Source organism: Aplidium turbinatum, chromosome 13, assembly GCF_918807975.1.
Source record: "Aplidium turbinatum chromosome 13, kaAplTurb1.1, whole genome shotgun sequence".
Lineage (NCBI taxonomy): Eukaryota > Metazoa > Chordata > Ascidiacea > Aplousobranchia > Polyclinidae > Aplidium > Aplidium turbinatum.
The window spans coordinates 14,017,726-14,037,752 of record NC_137484.1 but is presented as its reverse complement, the minus strand read 5'-3'; the positions used below and the strand labels follow the sequence as shown (position 1 = coordinate 14,037,752).

The following is a 20,027-nucleotide window of genomic DNA, read 5'->3' as shown; positions in this document are numbered from 1 at the left end:
CGTTATGGTTGGCGAATCGCAGCTGCTCGCTGTACTAGTGAGTGCTCAGCCTTGTGCTGATAGCCGGGAAGAACGCCCCTTTCTTCACAAGTAAATGACCAAGTTGTACCACAATGCGTCATATGTATTCAAAATCTGAGCAACGACGCTTTGAGACCAACTCGTTCGCTCGCAGCGTCATCTTGAAAAAAAAAACACCTTGACCATCAAGATAAACCTTTAGCTTTTTTCCAATGCAAGAAAGACTCTTTTAAAAAATGAAGATTGCTAGTAGCAAGTGCTTTCGTCAATCGTTGTCGGCGGAAGTTGTAGAAGCGTCTTTCGGAATTGCTCACATGATAGCTCAGGAGAAGAAACCCCACAGACAATTTACAAGAGGAATTCTTGGAGCTAACATGAAATTCTACTGAAAGGGACGACTTTGAAGCAATGCCACTAACTGAGTTCTGGGTGAAACATGTACAGACATTTACAAGAGTGTGGGTGCTGTATCTACAGTGATGTACGCGCATACAAAAAATATTGACGCCGTCAGCGTAAACGCAAACGTTCGAAAAACCATACGCCGTATGCGTCAACGTAACTTGTAAAAAATGTTGGCGGCGTTAGCGCATACACTAGCGCAAACTCATTTTGTTTGCTAGGTGCCAAACATTCACACGGTATAAACCACTCGAAACAAACAAGTTTTATTTTGAATTTCCACGAAGATACACAAGCATTCTTTCAACTGCAGCGCTGGAAGGTATTGGCGTGTTGTAGCGAAAAAAGACATTAAAAAAATATGCGTTGACGCTATGCGCTAAAAAACCGCAAAAACTTTACGGCGTAACCTCAAGCGCAAACTATCCAAAAAAATGTGGCCGCAAGCGTTAGCGTAAACAAAAAGTCGTAGAATTTGCGGCGTATACGTAGCCTACATCTCTGTGTGGCTATACGCACACTTTTTCCATTTTTATCCACTTAGGCCTACTTGTGCGGAAATGTTTTTTCTACTCTCATGAACATAAAGACAAAATCTAGACACAAACTTGACTGTGAAGCCGACCTGAGATGAGCATTTTCTGCTACTAATCCTCGAATTAAGCATTTAGTATCCAAAAAACAGTTACATCCTTCGCATTAATGCAAATTACCTGGGAACGAATTGCTGTTCTGCTTAATGTTTTTGATTTTAAAACAAGGTGGGGCGCGAATTTTGTTAGAATTGTAAAAGGGAGGCGTGTCTCAAAAAGTTTAAGAACCACTGGTCCAAGAAGAAACTTTATCGAATGGTTTACGCGAGATTCAAGCAACTTCCAACATAGGCCTAAAAAAATCAAAAATTCACACTATCACCGGGCATTTACGTTTGAAATAAGCCTTTCCAAAGCCTACAGTCGGTTTTACAAAATTTCAAAAGCAAACAAAAAAGGCGTTTTTATTTAGAAAATAAAGACTTCTGCAAAGAATAAGAGTTCGATAAAAATGTCAAGATTAAGGCGAGATTCACACCGAACATACAAAACTGTCTTCAGCATACAAAAATGTCGCACCAAAAATGACGCATGTTTGTTTCCTTTTACCATTCACACCAGGAACACAATTTCTGATGTGAATGGTCTTAATCACTTTCAACTTTTAGAATTGCTCCATGTTATTTTGTGATCTGATCTCCAGTGAAAGTGATTATCAAAAACGAAAGTTTTCTGAAAGCCGGTTTTCAATCAAAAGCTTCATGTAATGATTCGAAATGACGGTATCTCTTTTCCTACTATTTAAGTTATAAAAAAAAGTAGCCTATTGCCTGGTTGGTTTTGAATCTTTATCCTCGGACTGACAAAGCCTTGATAGGTTATTCCTGGCAGTTTCACATAGCCTAACTTACTTGTAGAGGCTTTTGACGCAGGGCCGGTTACCGAGATTGACAGAGTAAAATTTCCGATTGTTGAAGTCTTGTTCCCGGAGAATTATTCCATCTGTTAGGTGCCGCTGAATGGAGAGCAGTCCTTAGAATGCGTTACTCAAGCGCACACCCTGAGAGTCGAACTGGCGCAGCTTGATCTTGAAGCTTCTTCGTTCACGAAGTTAGGCGCTAACAAACTGGCCTATCGGAGCTATTGTAAGTTTTTGTCTGATGTATTTAAACTGGTTTTATGCCAAATGAAAACTGTGTAGTGTTGCGTATAAGGCCTATAATTTGATTTTTCGTGACTCATACGGTTCATTCTCTCCCCACTATGCCGTTATTTAAGTTTGTTGTTGAATGGTGACATTTACACTCTTGTTTCTAGTGTCAAAATTTGCGCGATATTATTTGTTTGAAAGTTGAATTTCATTTTGCATGTTTGGTTGGTTTACAGCAACATGGTCCTGCGTTTTTCCATGCTGGAGAGATACCGTAGTCACTACCTGACCTTTCCCCCTGAAGAAGTCAGTCGTGTTTGATTGACAAAACGTCGGAACAAAAACAGATTATCACCTTATACATCTTGTGATAGTTCAGCATAGTTTGCACCAGAAAAACGCGCATCATGTTATTTAGTCCAGGGCTTTGGAGCCGTAGCCGTGCATTTTCAACGGAGCTGGAGCCGGAGCTCTACGTGAAATTCAAGTGGAGCTGGAGCCAGTTGTTAGAAAAAAAGCTCCGGCTCCGATGTATTTCATAAGATGCTACTACTATTGGCAAATTCACATAATTTAACAGCAACCCTTCACAGAATTAAGAAATTATTTGCGTAATCAGACGTCGAATTAACGAATATGTTTTGAAACGCAGTTCCGCATGACATTTTGATGAAAGTACCTTAATTTTCATAAAGTTGTGCCATTTTTTAGCAACAGTTGACTGCAGTCAATTTTAAGCTTTACAAATTAAATTGATATGTCGTCATTATTTTAATGAAAGCACTTTTCGGAGCCTGGAGACGTGTATCTATAAGCTCCGGAGCAGGAGCTAATTTATGATAAAAGAGAGCTCCGGAGCTGGAGCAACTTATGCCTGCTCCAAAGCCCTGATTTAAACAAGGATATTGTACTCGAGTATGACGCAGTCATTGATATACTTGCCAAGCGCAGCCATCGCATTAAACTGTAAATTGTAATAGAATACTTGATTACTGCTAATAGAACATTCTGCTAAGCAGCAGTAATCAAGTCGAAGTGCCGTAATAAGATGGACAATGAACGCAAGATGCGTGGTGCAATATCAGTTTGTTATCAAACGTTGGATCGCGGTTTGATAAAATGTGGATAGAGCAACAAGCTCATTGCTCACATTAAATCTTTTCAGTTTTTAAACAAACATGATTTTGTGATACTATTTTTAATACAAGTTGAAATTTGCGAAATTTTGAATTTATTGGGGCGTCGCGAGTGTTTATAAGTTTTCAAAGGTCAACCGTCAACAAAAAAAGTTGGGGAATCACTGGGCTATACTGTAAACAACATGTATCTATTATTCTATATGGTTTTCGTTCTTTGCGATTTACTTATTGCTTTCATTCTTTCATGAGAAAAGTCCGTCAAGTTTTGCTGAGCTGACCTCAGTCCATTGTATCTGCCAGTGATTGTGCTGAATTGTCTTCTGGCTACTTTTGCTCCGCTGCTGTTTGTGTTCAACTGAATGCCATTTATTTTTTGTGTATTTTTTTGATTTGTTAATTCGAGTATGGACATTCTTGTCTGATGCAAATAAATAATAATAATAACTTCATAAAGAATCAGAACCAAAGTAATTTATTAGCTTAGACATTATGCACAGTAACGTGACAAAAACGAAATTAGTGCAAAACGATAAAAACATGCTTGAGAAATGCCAATAGATGAGAATACTTCATTTAAACTCTAGAAATTGAAAGAACTAATTCAAAACCGATACTAGAGGAGCCAAAGATGTGGTTAAATAAATCCAGCCCAGAAAGTTGAAACGTGATAACCATTAAGTGATGATGGCACTCGTACAACAGACCTGCATTGTGACAGTGGAAAAAAGCTTGGAGCTCACAGGGTTAAACAAAAAGCAAATGTGATTAATGTGCATATTTACAATGATTGCAATTGCAAAAAAAAACGAAAATTAAAAATCAAACAATAAAAAATAGCTCACATTAAAACTTGAATGAAAATACCTATTTGAACAGGAGTCGAACGTGCAACAACGTAAGTTACGACAAAACAGCTTGGATGGGTGTTTTGAGATGTGGGCTACTGTAAGATCATAGCAGGCCTACAGAAAGGCCTAATAGTATATTAGCCTACAGTTATTGAACTATATTTCAAATATGCTTACAATCACTTATCCAGCATGCTGCAAAGGACTTACACCTTACTTTTTAAATGCCACGAACATAAAATATTCTTGAAGTTATAAATTTGACTTGAGTTTACGGTTATTGAAACCCAAGTGCTTGTGTGATAAGCGCAAAGCTACTTTTTGGTCACACTGCATATTCACTCCGAGACACTGAAGCCATGTTCATTAGGATACGATGCACGGGGCCGTTGAGAGAATAATTTGGGCCCGGTACCAATAAAATACCTGCATCCAACTACAAGACACCTTTGAAAACAAAAAGTACCTCAAAGAACGGAACAGTGCTACTAAAATCATCGTAGAGAGTTAGTTCTCTCTTAAAAAGCAAGGATTGTTGCTGAAAAAGCGTTGATAAAAACACATTACAGAAAAGGAATATGCGGTATTCTGGTACAGCGCCCCAAAACTTATCCACAGACCACAGCCCATATACAAAGGTACACACGGGAACCTCCTATCAACGCTACTCACCGTGCATATCGCGTTATATGTAACTACATTTACTGAAATAGAAACCACCTTATAATAGCCCATAAAAATTCTATTTGAATCAATACAACTAAATTAAAGCCTTCGGAACCAAACAAAAATCCGAATCAGAAAACATGAATTAAATGACTTCAGCATTCAGTGTATTTTATAAAGAAACAGTCTTTCTCGAGTTGCAACAAGTTCCATTAGAGAAAGCAACCATGAGAGGTTTAACCCAGGAACGAGTAGCCAAGTGCAATCGCCAAGTGCAAGCGCTACGGAAAGAACTTTGACAGACTAAGGTTGCGACGTGCGGATGACTGCAAACAGGTTGAGACAATGACAAACAAAACAGAGTATATTTTCGCATGATACCAGTGGATGCTGCAATGACTAGACACCTTCAGTGCATCAATATCATTGAATGATTCAACAGTGCAGATGAACATAGAAATTTGCATATGATTCAGAGAGATCTACAGTTTTGCTTGAACTTTCATTTTTAATAAAAGTTGTTATAAGAGAAACAGCTCGAGTTGGGAGGTTAAATAAAAAACTCCTACAAGCGAATAAGAGACAAAACTACAATTATCAATGTTAAGATGATAAATGAACTAGATTAGACTTTGTCAGGTTTTTGCAATAGAAACGCTACAAAACATCACAAGCAAAGGAAACTAAAAATATTGTGATAAAAACAAAAGCAAAATGTTGTAAAAACAGACTTTGCTGTTTGCAGTCCATTTACATTCTCATGAGTTTTCAACCCAGACAGCAAAATTCGTCGATTTGACATTGATTCAACGTCTGCAGACGTTGAATGAATGCAAAAATGACGGATTTTGCTCTCTGAGAAGCTACAACGGTTCAATAAATTGCATTGATACGGTATTCAATAAATTGCATTGATACGATACACAAACAAGAACTTCAAGATATAAGGTTTTCTCTGCTGCTTGGAGGTGGACCACCCAACACGAGTTCGTTCATCGATATCCCATCAGGCACATCCACTGAATCAGGGTCCGGTTGCATTTCCTGCTCTTCCAAACCGTCAGTTTGATTCTTCGCAAAACTTACAAAAACCTTTAAAAAAAATAATATTATGTAACAAATCTCATTATAATATTAAGAGAATTAGTTTGATGAAAAAACACGACGTAGCAACATAAATGCTAAAGTACAAGCTTTTGTCAAATAGCCCAAAAGCCTCAACCATTACCTCATCTAGAGTTGTTTGGCTGACAGAATAATCTTCAACGCGCATTCGTTCTTTGTTGCTTTCAAGCGTGTCGAACAAATAAGTCAGCCGCACATGTTCAGAGGGCAACTGGTACTGTAGAAGAGAAGGCAGCATAATAAAGTGTGTGTTGACGTTGATGCCTCGCTTATATTTATTTATTGTACTGTAGTAAGGATATCAAGAATAGATTGAGTTTGACATGCGCTGTTTGTAACGTCTGCTACGCGAGATGGGCAGCAACTGAACAATTATTAGTATCATTGATTGCGTAGTAACAAAAGTAGGTTAAAGGTCACTCGATTATTTTCACATCAGTTGAAAAGCAGCCGATGCAAGGAATCAAAAGACAATTCTACAGTGTAGGATAATATTTTTTTTGCAATTTGGGATAAAAAAAAATCCTAAAGTGGTATACAAATACAGTCATGTATCCAAGACAGCAAATCAACCGTTTTTTTACATTGATTTACATTGAAAATGTCTGCAGACGTTAAATCAATGTAAAAAGTGGTTGATTTGCTGTCTGGGTAGTACTCTGACAATGTAGGCATTTAATTTACCATCAGCGTATTGCAGTGGTGTTCTTTCAAGGTGGCATCGGCGAATGAAGAAGTAATGAATTCATTGACGGCTTCCAAGTCGGAGTCTGAACCGGCAACCTTGATGGTTATTGTGTATCCTTCACCATATCTAAAACGATAAAAAGCCTAAAATATTGCAAGCAAAAATAGGGAGTATCGCTGTACGAGGGTGGTCGAAAAAAAACCGTCTAACAAACGTACAAAAAACATAACAAACTTTCCAGAAACATCCCCAGACATCAAATCAACCGTTTTGTACATTGATTTAACGTCTGCATACGTTGAATCAATGTAAAAATGGTTCATTTGCTGTCTGGGCCTGGAGTCAACTTACTTGTTTTTGAGGTGTTGAGGGCTGCCCAAGCACTTGAGTTGTCCATTGACCATGATTGCGAGTCTGCTGCACAATGCTTCACATTCCTCCATGCTGTGCGAAGTGAGGACAATGCAACGACCTCCTCGGACTGCTTCCGAGATTCTGCTCCAGAGAAATCTCCGAGACATCGGATCCATTCCGGCAGTCGGTTCATCCTGGTGAGTGAAAAAAAATCATGGCTATATCTTCTTTTCTTTCTATCTTCACGATTAGACGTTTCCTGTTCTACGTATTGCAAGGTGATAATGATAATAATTGGTCAGTCGCACATTTGTGTTGTTCCTAGTGTTTTTTCCACAGTGCAGCCATATAGAGATAAAGTCGAATACATTATTACCTTAGCCTAGACAAAATCAAGAGCGAGTGATAAGCTGGAGCAAAACTAGGTGCCATTTTTGTAAAGTAGGTGAAATAACGCTACGGGTATTGAACTCAGGTCGATGGCCCTGTTAAAGAAAAGCATGCCAGCCTGTGGACTATTAACAAAATTTAGAAGATCTGACATAAAATGAAACTAAAAAATTAAAAGCGGAACCAATCACCCGCTTACCAGGAAGACAACAGGAGGACATCCAATAAAAGCGATGGCTGCACTTAGCTTGCGTTTGTTCCCGCCACTGTAGGTACCAGCTGGTTTGTTGGCGTAGATCTTCAAGCCGAACTTGTTGATAGCCCAGTCCGCCACGCGATCGGTGTCTTCAGGGGGGACGCCGCGAAGTTTGGCGTAAAATATCAAATGCTCGCGACCTTTGAAATAAACGCGATACTCAACAGCTATACGCAGTGTACCTCAAACAGACGCTGTATCAACGTAACACGATCAAAAATATATCCCAATACATCCCGTCTGTAGACGTTGAATCAATGTAAAAAAACGGTTCATTTGTTGTCTGGTATACTACTTCAGGATTTGAGGAATTTTACCTGTTAGCAAGCTGTTGAGAGCTTCGAACTGCGGACAATATCCTGTGTTCTGCTGCACTTCCCTGAGGTCGCCAAGGATACTTCGGCCACATATTGAAGCGTCACCAGCAGTTGGTGTTTCGTCACCGGTCAGCATTTTAAAGGTCGTTGTTTTGCCGGCCCCATTCACGCCCAGCAAGCCGAAACATTCGCCTTTTGGAACTCCAAAGCATAATCTAAAAGATGAAGATATAGTAAGGATGGCCGGTCATGCTTCGCATGATACTTCACGTAAATTAGCACGAAAACAGCATGTAACTTGTGAACATTTTTTGAACTTTAACAAACCAAGGCCAGATAATAGTAGCAATTTGTTTATGAATCAAATCCTTTCACACAAGATGTGACTCTTTTTGAACAAAGAAAGCGTTTATAAAACAACAGACAACAATTCAAAAAAGAGCATTCTCTGTGTTTTATTTTTTTGCTCGAATACGATTGTTTTGTTCAGTTTTCTGTTAAAGAGTTGATTGGTGGTAAAAAGCTTGAAAGTTGCGAGTAGAATGTTACACATAGCTCGAAGCTCCCGAAGAGAGTCAGACGAAAACCTGCAGCTTCGAGTTTGCCATTCCGAACGAAATTTCATCCCTTAAAAAAACCTTTGTGCGTTTTTCAAGTCAAAAGTTTAAAATGAATTGCAACGACAAAATCAAAGAACGATTTCTTGACATGCCACTTCAAGCTAAAGTCATGATAACTTAATAACCTTCCAAGGGCAGTGTAGGATGAATAAGTTTCTTTACCTGTCCACAGCAATGAGATTTGTATTTGCTCCTTGTTTGCGGAAAACCTTTGTCAAGTTATTGAGTTGCAATATGTCATCACTGTTTCCACCAATCAGACGCTTCCGCTCAGCTACGACATCTTCATCATGCTCAGTCAAGTCGAACGGTTGGTCATGGCTGTGAGTGACAACTTTGCGTGGCTTGACAAAGAACCTAAAAATGATCAGAAAGCGTTAGCGAAAGACTTCTACAGCTGGTAAAATGCATCGTTTTTACATTGATTTAATGTCTGCGGACGCTAAATCAACGTAAAAAAGATTTGTCTCCCTGGGTCAGTGTTAGAAAGCAGTTACTATAAGTATCACTTCCTTTGAGATTGCATGGATTGCGGGAAGTTTTTGAAAAACAACAAAAGAGCAATAGTTCGTTTGTAGCCAGTTTTTAAATAACGTTTCCGTACTGGTAAACTGTGTTGAAATCACCGGGTAGTGCAGTCCATAAACATTAAACAGTCTAAAATCACATGATCACCAGTTTGTCTGCTTTTTTTCGCAATTTGGACAGATTGATGTGTTTTGATAGCCCCATCGATGAAGAGTGGTAGCAGTTCAGCCATAATGGGATAAAATTCTATTATAACTGATCCATTCCTTTCTAATATAGCAATGAGTAAAAAACATCGGTCCAAAGATGGACGCGGTTGAACCTTGAAAAGCCAACGGCGCTTTTATCTTTGAAACAGATTCAAGGCAAGAAAACAGTTAGACAAAAAGTGTAAAGTTCGGGCCAGATCTGGGTTCTACTTCTGCGTCAGTCAGTCAACAAATGTCTCGCGCCGAGCAAACCTGTATTGTATGAGCACAGTGATAACAAAGAAGCCAACGCCTTCGATCGCCATCGCCATCAAGTTCTTTCCAACCAAAGTAAACGTGAACGGGTTCACGTAATTATCGATACCTGAAATGAGAAGTGACTGGTTTCGATAGTTATTTAGAATAGATAAACCTTCGAAACAACCGAAACAAATCGAACCAAAAATGCATGCATCTCTTCAAAGATTTAATTTTTGGTCATTCTGTCCGCAAGCTTGATAATTCTTTGAAAGGGGGCCGTGACTACAAACCAGCTGAAAACCATTAGCATAAGTCAATTAAATGTAAAAGTTCAGTTGGTGCATCGAGTTTGTTGATCAATGTAGCTACTGAAATATAAAGTCTCGCAATAACCAGTTGCCATCATTCACTATGTTCCTCATTGCTTGCTATGATAAATGTGCACAAATCTATTTTTCAGAAGAGAAAACGTTAGAAAATAACGAACCAAACGAGGCATAGGCGTCGGCGTAGGCTTGATTGAGAGCCATGTCGATGAGGCCTCGGCCAAGACAATATTGTGGAAAGATCAGAAAGACTTGGACCAAGTATGAATTCACTTCAGTGAGGATGGGATCGTCAAGAAGCTGTGAAAAGCAGTAGCGGAGAATTAGAAAGTGACCTGTTAACGTGAATGCAATTTAAGTATAAGCGGAAACTTCATCCTGTCAATATCGGTGACCAAGCCTGCGTTAGTGATTCAAAGCTTGCACAAGTTTTCAAATTGCCAAAAGATAAGCTCCTAAAAAAGAGTTCTCAGTTTGAAGATAAGTATTCTCACATTCAGTCAACAACAAAAAATTCAAGGTCGAAAAAAAGAAACAAAAAAATTTGTAACAATTCTAATTGAACGGGTCGAACAAACTTATAACTTTAATATCATATTTTACAACTTTAAAGAGGTCAATTCCTCCAACAGCAATTAGGTAGCGAAACATAATCGCATTTGAATGATATAGTTCTGAAAAGTCATAACGATCCAGCCAAACGTTATTAACACACTTCACCAACCTCCAAGATGAAAGTGGCAATGCTGGTATTGATCCCAATGAACAGGTTGACACAGGTCAAAACAACGTATGCCGTGCTGGGAACCTGAGAATATATTCAATTCATGCAAAATGCATAAATGCACTGATATAAAATATAGTGAAAATCAATCCTTTTTCACATTGATTTCTTAGACTTGATACGTTGACTCAATGTAATAATATTGAAATTGTTGGCTGGGCAGCATCGTGAAACACAAACTTACCTCAAAGTAGAAACTGGCAGGGTACATCATTGGCGTGATTGAAAATCCATAGAGAAGTAGCAGACTCACCAAGCACGGAAAGTTATCAGGTGACACATATGCTTTGGTTTGAAAGCAAAGGAAAATAAGAAGGACAATAATAATTGGAATGATGTAATTCACCTGGAAAGCAAATGTCCCTTTAATTTAAAGGTGATTTCCAGAAAAATAAAAAGTTTAATGCATGACCTAAATCAGGGCTGTGCAAACCTTGGCCTGCGAGCTTAAACTTTTTGGCCCGGGGGAAAGGTCCGGAATTTAAATAAAGTGTGGCCCGCTAGATGATTTTCATTTATGTCTCAAGTTTACAACGTGTGATAAACATTATTTTTTCAACCCCACAAGTTCAACCGGTGTGAAATTAGGCGAGCTATGCGAGGTAGCTGCGTGGTCATTTTAGTGCGTGCACATTCGTCATATTAATTATAGTGAACAATAGATATTTTCAGTGAACGCAAGTACGGGAACTTGACAGTACAGTAGTATTGTTCCTTTCAAGGATATAGCTTACTTGTCACAGTGCTGATGGCGTGTTACCGCACTTTGCCTACGTTGAGGCTACTTAACTTATGTATTTTACATAGTCACTACATAGACCACATAGCCTATCACTATGTAGAACACAGCTGTGGCCCGCGGACCAAGCTGGTTCTATGAATTTGGCCAGGCAGTGCTACGAGTTTGCAAATTTCTGACCTAAACACATTCAGTTTCATACCACTTTATTGAAACAGAAGTTTCTGAAGCTATTTTTTTCTAAACAATGACAATGTTCTTACCATATCCCAAAGAAAAGTTGATATCCAGTATACGAACTGGTTCACTCCGCTTACGAATTGAAGATGTTTCGCTTTGGTGACCTTCTCTTCAATCAAGAATATAACAAAACTGGCAGGAATGAAGGACAGAGCGAAGATGACAGATATCGATATCAGCGTGTCTGTGATTGACTGGGACCTGGAAAACAGCATTCATGTTGACTACGATTGTTTTTTAATTGGCATAAAACGATTTTATGTAGTTTTAACGTCCCAGAGTTTTATATAAATGCTAGATTTGACACCTGGGAAGTTTGTAAAGGTGTTATTTTAACAAGGGGTGCTTAGAAATTGTTTTTGTATGAGTTTACCTGTAACTTATGCAACAAGTCATCAGATAACACAAAAAAAGTTTGTATCAAAATACTAAAATTTCACCCTATTTTAAAATTTCTGCTTAGAGCAATGTCAGAGACGAAATAGAAAGTAGCCGTTACAACATGGGTCAAGCCACAACTTCAAGAAATGGAGCAAAGTGGAGAACTGCATGAAGTTTAAAATATTCAAAGTCGTTGTTTGAGGAGGAAAATGTTATACTTGTAACTGAACTCTATGAAATCCAAGTAGTTGGAAATCGTTATCTATTTGCAAAATCCGTCCTTCTGACATCGTTTCAAAATCTTCAGACGCTGATTCAATGTAAAAAGTACTGATTTTAATATCTTGTTAAGCTTGTCCTTTACAAAACTCACAACGCTGCAAGGTCAACAGTGGATTTGGTGAACTCCAGAGGATGGTTGATCGCAGCGATGCCGTACTCCATTGGATTTTCACCAGGAGGAAGAGACGAGCGCAAAGCTGCGTTGCTTAAGATATTCAGCCAAGTTGGCATCGAGTGAAACCCATTGTTGTCAAACCAAACCTGAAAAGAATTTAGGATAAGTCGAAACTGGAAAAATTGCGACACAACAAGCAAAACTACTCTCAACTTATTCACTCTGAAGTAGCTACTTTTCTAAAAATATCACATGAACATTACAACTTGTTTGGGTTGTCAGTTTTCTTTCGTTTGGGAATTCAAGAAACGTTATTTAGACGTTAACTTATATAATACCTTTGCATTTTCACTGCGGGCAAGATTTTCCACAAATCTGTTCACGGTCTGGTTGTTGCTGGCGTTCGCGAGTGAAAAATTGCTGTTCGCCTCAACAAACTCAATCACTGGCTGGATCTGGGCGGCTGAGAAGCCACGATAGTAAACTTCTCCTAACGATAACCCTCCAAAACGGGTTCGTATGAACCTAAAAAAGCAAAAGGAGTGTGTTGCTGCAAAGTTGACGATGAGTGTCACAGAAAAAGTAACTAACAAAGCATCGCGGAAAAGTGGCAGGCATCAACTTGATTGACTTACTGGTCGACCGTTTTCACAAGCCAATCTGAAAGGTTACGTCCGGTCATGTTGTACATCCAATCAGAAGACTGCGTTAAGACACGTGGTGTTGCAGAACCACCAGCACCGACAGGACATTCTGATAACAAACAATAATTTTCTAAACAATTTTCACTGCATTTTTGAAACTACAAAATACTACCAACAAAAATTGAAAATACTGATAAAAAAACTACCAACAAATTTGAAATTCAACTTTACCAGCAAGTAGAACCCTGGTTTCCTTATCAGTGCAAGCACAAGTGAGAGTTTGGTTCGACGACACGTCTTGGCTGAAACCAGCAATCTCTGTGTGATCTTGCCACGGACCGTCTGAAATAACGGGATGTGAGTGGAAATGCTCTCAGTAGAAGATTAGACAGCAAATCAGACTTTTTTTTTACATTAAATCAGTAAAAATACCTAATTTGTTTGCTTCGGACTGAAACCAAGGAAAATCGCGGAAAGCAATAAAGGGACAAGTAAAATACATTCCACCTTTTTCTTCATTTTTTAATTCAGAAATACAGTTTGCTTTAAGTTTAAAAATACAGTTTTAGTAGCCTTAAGTTACGAAAATAATACAAAATGTGAAAACGAAACCAAGCAAACGCGGTTAAGCAAAATTTAATTGTTACTACGTTGCCGATGCTTACTCTGTTGATGTTCACAGGACAACAGGGTGCCATTTTCATTCAGCAGTTGGTATCCAGTGACGCATCTCATTCCCAGAGTCGGGCTATCCAGTAATGACTGGCTCACACCGGATGACAGGCTGCTGTTCGGCAAGTCGTCGCTGGAATAGTTCTCGATTAATCATTGTTGCAATTCAGTCCAAAACGTTGATGGGTTGGTCAGTGAATGAGTTTATTATCGCATTGACAACCCAACTGTCTTAAAAAGTTCATCAAAAGTTCACCTTGATAAGATTTTTGAAAGCTCTACCAGAAAAGCACTAAACGCAAACAGATGTGAACTTGAAATAATTGACACTACCAAACAATATGTCATGCGAAAAAGTTCTTGCATAGAACAGTTCTTGCATAGAACAGTTCTTGCATAGAACAGTTCTTGCATAGAACAGTTCACAAAATACAAAACAAGAAGTTATAATCTGCAAACTGGTCACTTATAATTTTATAAAGGATCTTTAAGGTGCTTCCAGCTGGTAAACTATTCTCAACAAGTACCTGTAAAACGTGTTGGTATCCCCATACATCCAGGGCTGTAGTTCAAGTGGGGGGAAGCTTTTAACCTGAGGTACTATAAGCGCAAACAACAAAGCCAAGGCAACAAATCCAGCTGGGACAATAATCTGCGCGATGATGCCTTTTGTGTTCCTCCTGTAGAAAACGAGTTGGAGGGTTTCAGTATCATGTTTTTCTTGTTATTCTTAAGCATAATTGTTAAAAAAAAAGTTGAATAAAAGTTCATTGTAAACAAATAATTGAATAATCTGGTACGAGAGAAGGTTACCATGTTAAAAAACAAGAATATGTGATCTATAATTTCTTCCTTCAATTTCACGCTTTTTTGTTCAACTTAGTTTGAGCGGTTTATTTAACTTTTTGTTAGAGGGTGGCAACTGACTACTCTGTGACCCTGTATTGTTGCATTCGAAAAATAAACCTTGGCTTACAAAATGTAAACATTACAAAGCCCTGTTAACATTTATCAGTGCCAGTTGTTCTTGCTGGTGTTACAGCAGGAAATCTCGAAGAATCTGGAGACGGTGAGTTTCTCAATCATGACGTACCTTGCATGGTGGAATCGTTTTACAAACAAGGCTTTAAATTGCTGCCAGACCAACTTTTTCCCCTCTACTTTGTATGACCCTTGACCTTTTGACCCGTCATCAGCTTCACTTTCAAATATGTCGTCGTCAAAGTCGTTGAAGGTCTCCTTTTCAACTGAATACAAGGATAACTGTTAGATGCATAACTAATTAACCATAGTTTCACTGTTAACAAACTTAAGAAATGCAGTTTATAATTTTATTTAAGCACTTTTTGTCGGCGTATCAAGGCTAAATCTTCACTGACCAATCACTGGTTGACGAAGATTTAAATAAATGCACGGGGAAGTATGAAAGCAAATCTTCGTGTCCACCTTCAGGCATGCCATTTAGCGTTCTGCCAATAACAATGCCGCATGCTCTTAAGCGGAGACCAACCGTCGCCTTTTCGAGGGTCGGCCAAGTGCCCTCACTATCACGTCAAGCAGTCGCTATTTTGTGAGTTGAAATTTTACAACTTGCTTCAGTGTTCGTGAAACGCAAAAGTTTGTTTTCATCTCTCGTTTAGCGTAAAATAAATTTCTGACGCGATGCTGCATTGAAAAGTAACTGAAACAAAACAAAAAATTCAACTGCAATTAATCAACATTCAAATAAGATGCAAAATGGTGGTGGATTTATTACTAACCTAATGGAGATGTTGAGCGTGCGTAGAGCTCTGAAATATAATCAAGCCATGCAGATTAAAGGCACAAACATGCAATGTATATTTCAAACAGAATGATTTTAACAACAACGTTGTAATTACGCTTTTATTAATTATTATCATTAGCCTTTCGTGAGTGCTTCTTTATCGAAAAAAAGGTAATAACCCAGACAGGAAAATCTGACAGTTTTACATTGTCTCAACGTCTGCAGACGTTGAGTCAATGCAAAAATGACGAATTTTTGCTGTCTGGGAATGAGGACATGTTGTGAAAAATATTGGAAATGCAGCTTTAAAAGTAAAGAAGCTTTAGCGGCATCATACCGATGTCAAGAGATCGCTAGCAACAGACAAAACAATTGACAGTGCAGTGTCAAGATAGAAGTGCAGCAAGAGCAAGACTGCGATTACATAAGGTTTGCTTGCAAAAATTAATGAAATTAAGCAAAGCAAAGAATAAATAGACCAAAATGTCAAAACTAAACTCATGTTCAGCAAACTGTTCAGCACTGAAGATGAAAACAGTTTAATAAAAAATAAAGAACCTGAAATATAGATACTAAAATGTTCAGTAAACGTTGCGAAAACTAAACTGTTTTCATTTTCAATTAATTTAATAGCAATGAAAATGAAAGCAGTTTAGTTTTCGAAACGTTTGAACATGAGAATGATATCTTCATTTTGGGTTTTTTATTTTTTGTTAAAAAAGTTTATTTTTTGAAAGCTTGCTGATAATGCGTTTAGTTTTTACATTTTGAAGCAAAACAATATCCAAAATTAAAGGCGCAACCAATTCCAGAAAGCTAGACCCTCGCTGGTTCCATGCATGCGGTTGAATTAAATTGACGTGCAAAGGAGTCATCACGATATTTACGTTACACTTTGTGAGTTGCTCATAAATATCAACCAAAATGCACATGCCGATACTCATGCTGTTGTATTACCGGAGTGGATACTACGCATGGTTGATCGACGAGTTCGACTGAAACGCGCTTGGCCTTCGAGTTCTGGGAGCTGGGACACGACTTGTTGTTTACGTCTTGGAATGCAAAAACAACCTGAGGGATAATAAAAACATAAACATGATCTTTATGGGGTCGAAGCCAAGTTGGTCAGTACATACACAGTCAAGGTATGGCAAGTTGTAATAGAATATTACAATACGTTACTTTATCTTATCAAGTAAGCTATCTTATTTCAACACAAACCCATGAGATTGTTGCACCCACGTGGAGCAATTTTTTTTTTCAAATTTGAAAGGATGTAGTTTCGTGTTTGACTTTCATGCAACCCCAAGCAGGACAAAGATACAAATCTACAAGAACTCCTTGGTATAGAATAATTATTGATTATGTACGTAGCTGTATCAGTAATCTTTGTAGAATACTCAACAAAAATTTGAACTAATGCACAACTCATTGACTGCATTATTATTATTTCAAGTCAAGTTTATTTTATATTTTTAGGGAATTAAAATTGATGATATTGACATCTGGTACAACAAGGAGATTCAGTTGCTGCTGCTGTTGCATAGATGAAATAGCCCTTTTTGAAAATGACTTCTTGAATTAAAATAGCGAATGACAAAACACAGAAAAGCGCAAGCACGTAATACGCACATGTACTTTTTTCCTCTTTTCCTTCCGACTTATCCTGCTCCGCGACGCTAAGAAATATTTCCTCAAGACTTGTATCGGTCAATCCATACGTCACATCACATTCATCTAACTTACGAAACAACTCGCTGAACCTGAAACGCATCACGTGATGACTACAGTGACAACGATGACAATATACTTCTGTGCAACATTCTACTCGCAATATACTTATAACGGTAATACTAATGATAATGCAAATGATGATAGTTCTAGTAATGATAATATAATAGCAAAAAAAGCTGACGGCGTTGTGATAATGTTAATACTGATGATAATAATCATAGAAATTATGAAAGAAATAATAATGAAAATGCAATGATGGCAGTACAGATAATATTTGTTCGGTATGGCTGTGTCGTGTGCACGGCTGATTTCTAAGCCACTCTCACGAGTGGTAATAATAATGACAAAATAGAAAATACATTAATGACAATGCTTTCAGCAGTAGGCACCAAATATCAGCCAAAATTTTAAGTTTATCTTACTTTCCAGAAGCTTGCGCGGAGTATGGCAGAACAAAGGTTGTCTCCCGAGGGTTTTCCTCGTGTAGCTTCGACTTGGGAATAGTTTTCCGCACGAGGTTGATCACGTGAGATGATTGGACAAAATCTATTGTTCACAAAATTAACAAAATCTAGTTGAACATACACTTGCGCAGTGAATAAGCCAAGGCTTGAATGACAGTCAATAAAAGTGAACAAAATATTAAAACTTATCCACAAGAAAATTACACAACTTGCCTGGCACGACATCATTTAGTTCGCTGGGTCCTTTATCTTTCTCAGTGATGATGGCTGGTTGAGCGACGGAAGAGACAAGGGAGGACTCTTTTTCACTAATGTTGCTTGCATCCCCGGATGCTGCATCCGAGCCAGGATAAGGACTCGGAGTGGCGGACGACCGAGATGAGGAAGGTTTTACAGATGAGTTATCAAAATTCGATTCAAATCCTTCGTCTGAGATCTAAAAATGATGCAAATATAAAAAAGACGGAATAGTTACGAAAAAAAACGTTGTTTATTAACAAAAAGTGACAATATTTTAATCAAAAAGAAGAAAATAGAAAAAAAAACGTAAAAACGTAGACGTAGAAAAAACATTACTCAGACTTTAAAAACAAAATAAAAAAATACGTAATGTCAGAAGTGGGAACTGTAGAGTGCTGAAAAACCACTTTAAGCAAGAAGACGTTGCACAAATTGAAGTTTGAAGACGTTGAATACAAACCTTGGTGATGGCATCCTGTTGTTTCAGCATGTTGTTTGAATTCTTTTCCTGATCAGTCTTCTTAACTATTGTTAAGTAATAACCAACGCCGAAAGAGCTTTTCAGGAATAGAGACGACCCACAACACTGCAATTTTCCCTTTAACAAAAATGTCGAGTCGTCAGTTTGCTAATAAGAAAAGTAACATTACATTCATTATGTGGGTACACAAGTCAACCTCATCTACTACTATCCACTATCTACGCCTGCCGGATTGTATCAATGCACATGATCAGACGCTCACATGTGATATAATCGCGATCCTGTCTCCAAGGAGATCAGCCTCATCCATGTGATGGGTTGAGAGAAGGATGGTCCGATTGGTACGGTAGCGCAAAAGAAGATCCCAGATCCCACGACGCGCGTAAGGATCGACTCCTGGAAATGATGAGTTTGTGATTTTATGAGGAATCGCGCTTTAGATAATATATCACTCAGTGCTGGGTTTAAACTGTGCTGCTTGTGCCAGACCAGCACAATGCTGACCCTGATGTAATGGGGTCAATGTTCTGGTAGGTTTTATAACCTGGATGTTTATTTGGCAAACAAATCTTGAAACAACTTTTTATAGGTAACTGATTAAAGTTTAGAATATTTGCGTTTCAATAAAAGCTGTTTGTTTTGTGTGACACAACTAGCAATGTACTGGAGAAAGTAGTTTAGCTACAATGTCTGTAGCTCGACCAAGTAACGTTGACGCTTTGACCTACCTGCTGTTGGTTCATCGAGAATAACGCACTTCGATCCACCAACAAATGCGACAGCGACTGAAAGCTTTCGCTTCATCCCGCCCGACAAATGGCGGGAAATGTCGTTTTTCTTGTGAGGTAAACCGACGTCATTGACCATCGCTTCGATTTCCTGATGACTTTCTTTGTTTCCTCCGGCAGCATTTTTCAAACCGGAATAAAATCGAAGATGCTCCAACACTGTGAGGCTGCGGAAAATAATTCCCTTATTTATGTGAACCAGAAAATATCAAAAACAAAAATTTGAAAGAGGTATCTTGGATCTTTAATCTTATGCTTTACCTTATCAATTGAAATAAATCCATGAAGACAAACCGAAAATTAAAGATAAACCATTAATCCGATAAACCAGCAATTCAAAAAAGTGCGATATACTTTAAATTGATGAGTCGCATCTTCACAGAAAAAAAATCAACAATCAGGGTTAAGTGGAAAAAATGAAGGTAACGCAGAGTTGGGTTCAAAACTTTGAAAAAAAAACATTACTTAAAGCGAGCTTTAGAAAAATGACTAATATTTCATAACATGCAAAATAGTGGAAAACCATCTGGTCGATATACTGTATTATTGTATGTAAGAGGGGCTTAGCATCTAATACCGACACAAATTATAGGTGTTCAGTACATAGAATATTAATCTACTTACTCGCCAAATAAAACATTATGCTGCGGGCAAAAACCGAGTTGGTGGCGAATCTCATCCATCTCGCTTTGAATGTCGTTTCCGTAGATATGAGCTGAGCCTGAGGTCGGTGTGAACAGACCAGTGAGCATGGACATTGTCGTTGTCTTACCCGCTCCGTTGTGGCCAAGAAATGAGGTGATTTGTCCCTCGTAGAAATTGAGAGATAGGTCGTCCACAGCAACTTTTCCATTGCTGCAAAAACACATTCAAAACTTGTTTTAAG

General features: G+C 38.3%; 1 protein-coding gene across 1 annotated transcript in view; it reads right to left on the bottom strand.

Annotated features, from left to right (window-relative positions):
- Window positions 1–3,701: 3,701 nt before the first annotated feature.
- LOC145782601 (phospholipid-transporting ATPase ABCA1-like) overlaps window positions 3,702–20,027 on the bottom strand; it is a 35,049-nt gene continuing 18,723 nt past the window's right edge. The window contains exons 21-48 of the mRNA XM_082594412.1: window positions 19,766–19,996; window positions 19,082–19,308; window positions 18,616–18,749; window positions 18,333–18,470; window positions 17,846–18,068; window positions 17,591–17,714; window positions 17,067–17,197; window positions 16,392–16,505; window positions 15,430–15,459; window positions 14,763–14,916; window positions 14,197–14,349; window positions 13,663–13,802; window positions 13,229–13,339; window positions 12,989–13,106; window positions 12,692–12,878; window positions 12,330–12,499; window positions 11,599–11,776; window positions 10,781–10,942; window positions 10,537–10,620; window positions 9,974–10,112; window positions 9,499–9,610; window positions 8,672–8,866; window positions 7,890–8,104; window positions 7,516–7,712; window positions 6,924–7,120; window positions 6,569–6,698; window positions 5,988–6,101; window positions 3,702–5,851 (exon numbers count right to left, since the gene is read on the bottom strand). Of these exons, the coding sequence (XP_082450538.1) occupies window positions 5,696–5,851; window positions 5,988–6,101; window positions 6,569–6,698; window positions 6,924–7,120; window positions 7,516–7,712; window positions 7,890–8,104; window positions 8,672–8,866; window positions 9,499–9,610; window positions 9,974–10,112; window positions 10,537–10,620; window positions 10,781–10,942; window positions 11,599–11,776; window positions 12,330–12,499; window positions 12,692–12,878; window positions 12,989–13,106; window positions 13,229–13,339; window positions 13,663–13,802; window positions 14,197–14,349; window positions 14,763–14,916; window positions 15,430–15,459; window positions 16,392–16,505; window positions 17,067–17,197; window positions 17,591–17,714; window positions 17,846–18,068; window positions 18,333–18,470; window positions 18,616–18,749; window positions 19,082–19,308; window positions 19,766–19,996 (4,264 nt within the window). The 3' untranslated portion in view covers window positions 3,702–5,695. The remainder of the gene's footprint in view (window positions 5,852–5,987; window positions 6,102–6,568; window positions 6,699–6,923; window positions 7,121–7,515; window positions 7,713–7,889; window positions 8,105–8,671; window positions 8,867–9,498; window positions 9,611–9,973; window positions 10,113–10,536; window positions 10,621–10,780; window positions 10,943–11,598; window positions 11,777–12,329; window positions 12,500–12,691; window positions 12,879–12,988; window positions 13,107–13,228; window positions 13,340–13,662; window positions 13,803–14,196; window positions 14,350–14,762; window positions 14,917–15,429; window positions 15,460–16,391; window positions 16,506–17,066; window positions 17,198–17,590; window positions 17,715–17,845; window positions 18,069–18,332; window positions 18,471–18,615; window positions 18,750–19,081; window positions 19,309–19,765; window positions 19,997–20,027) is intronic.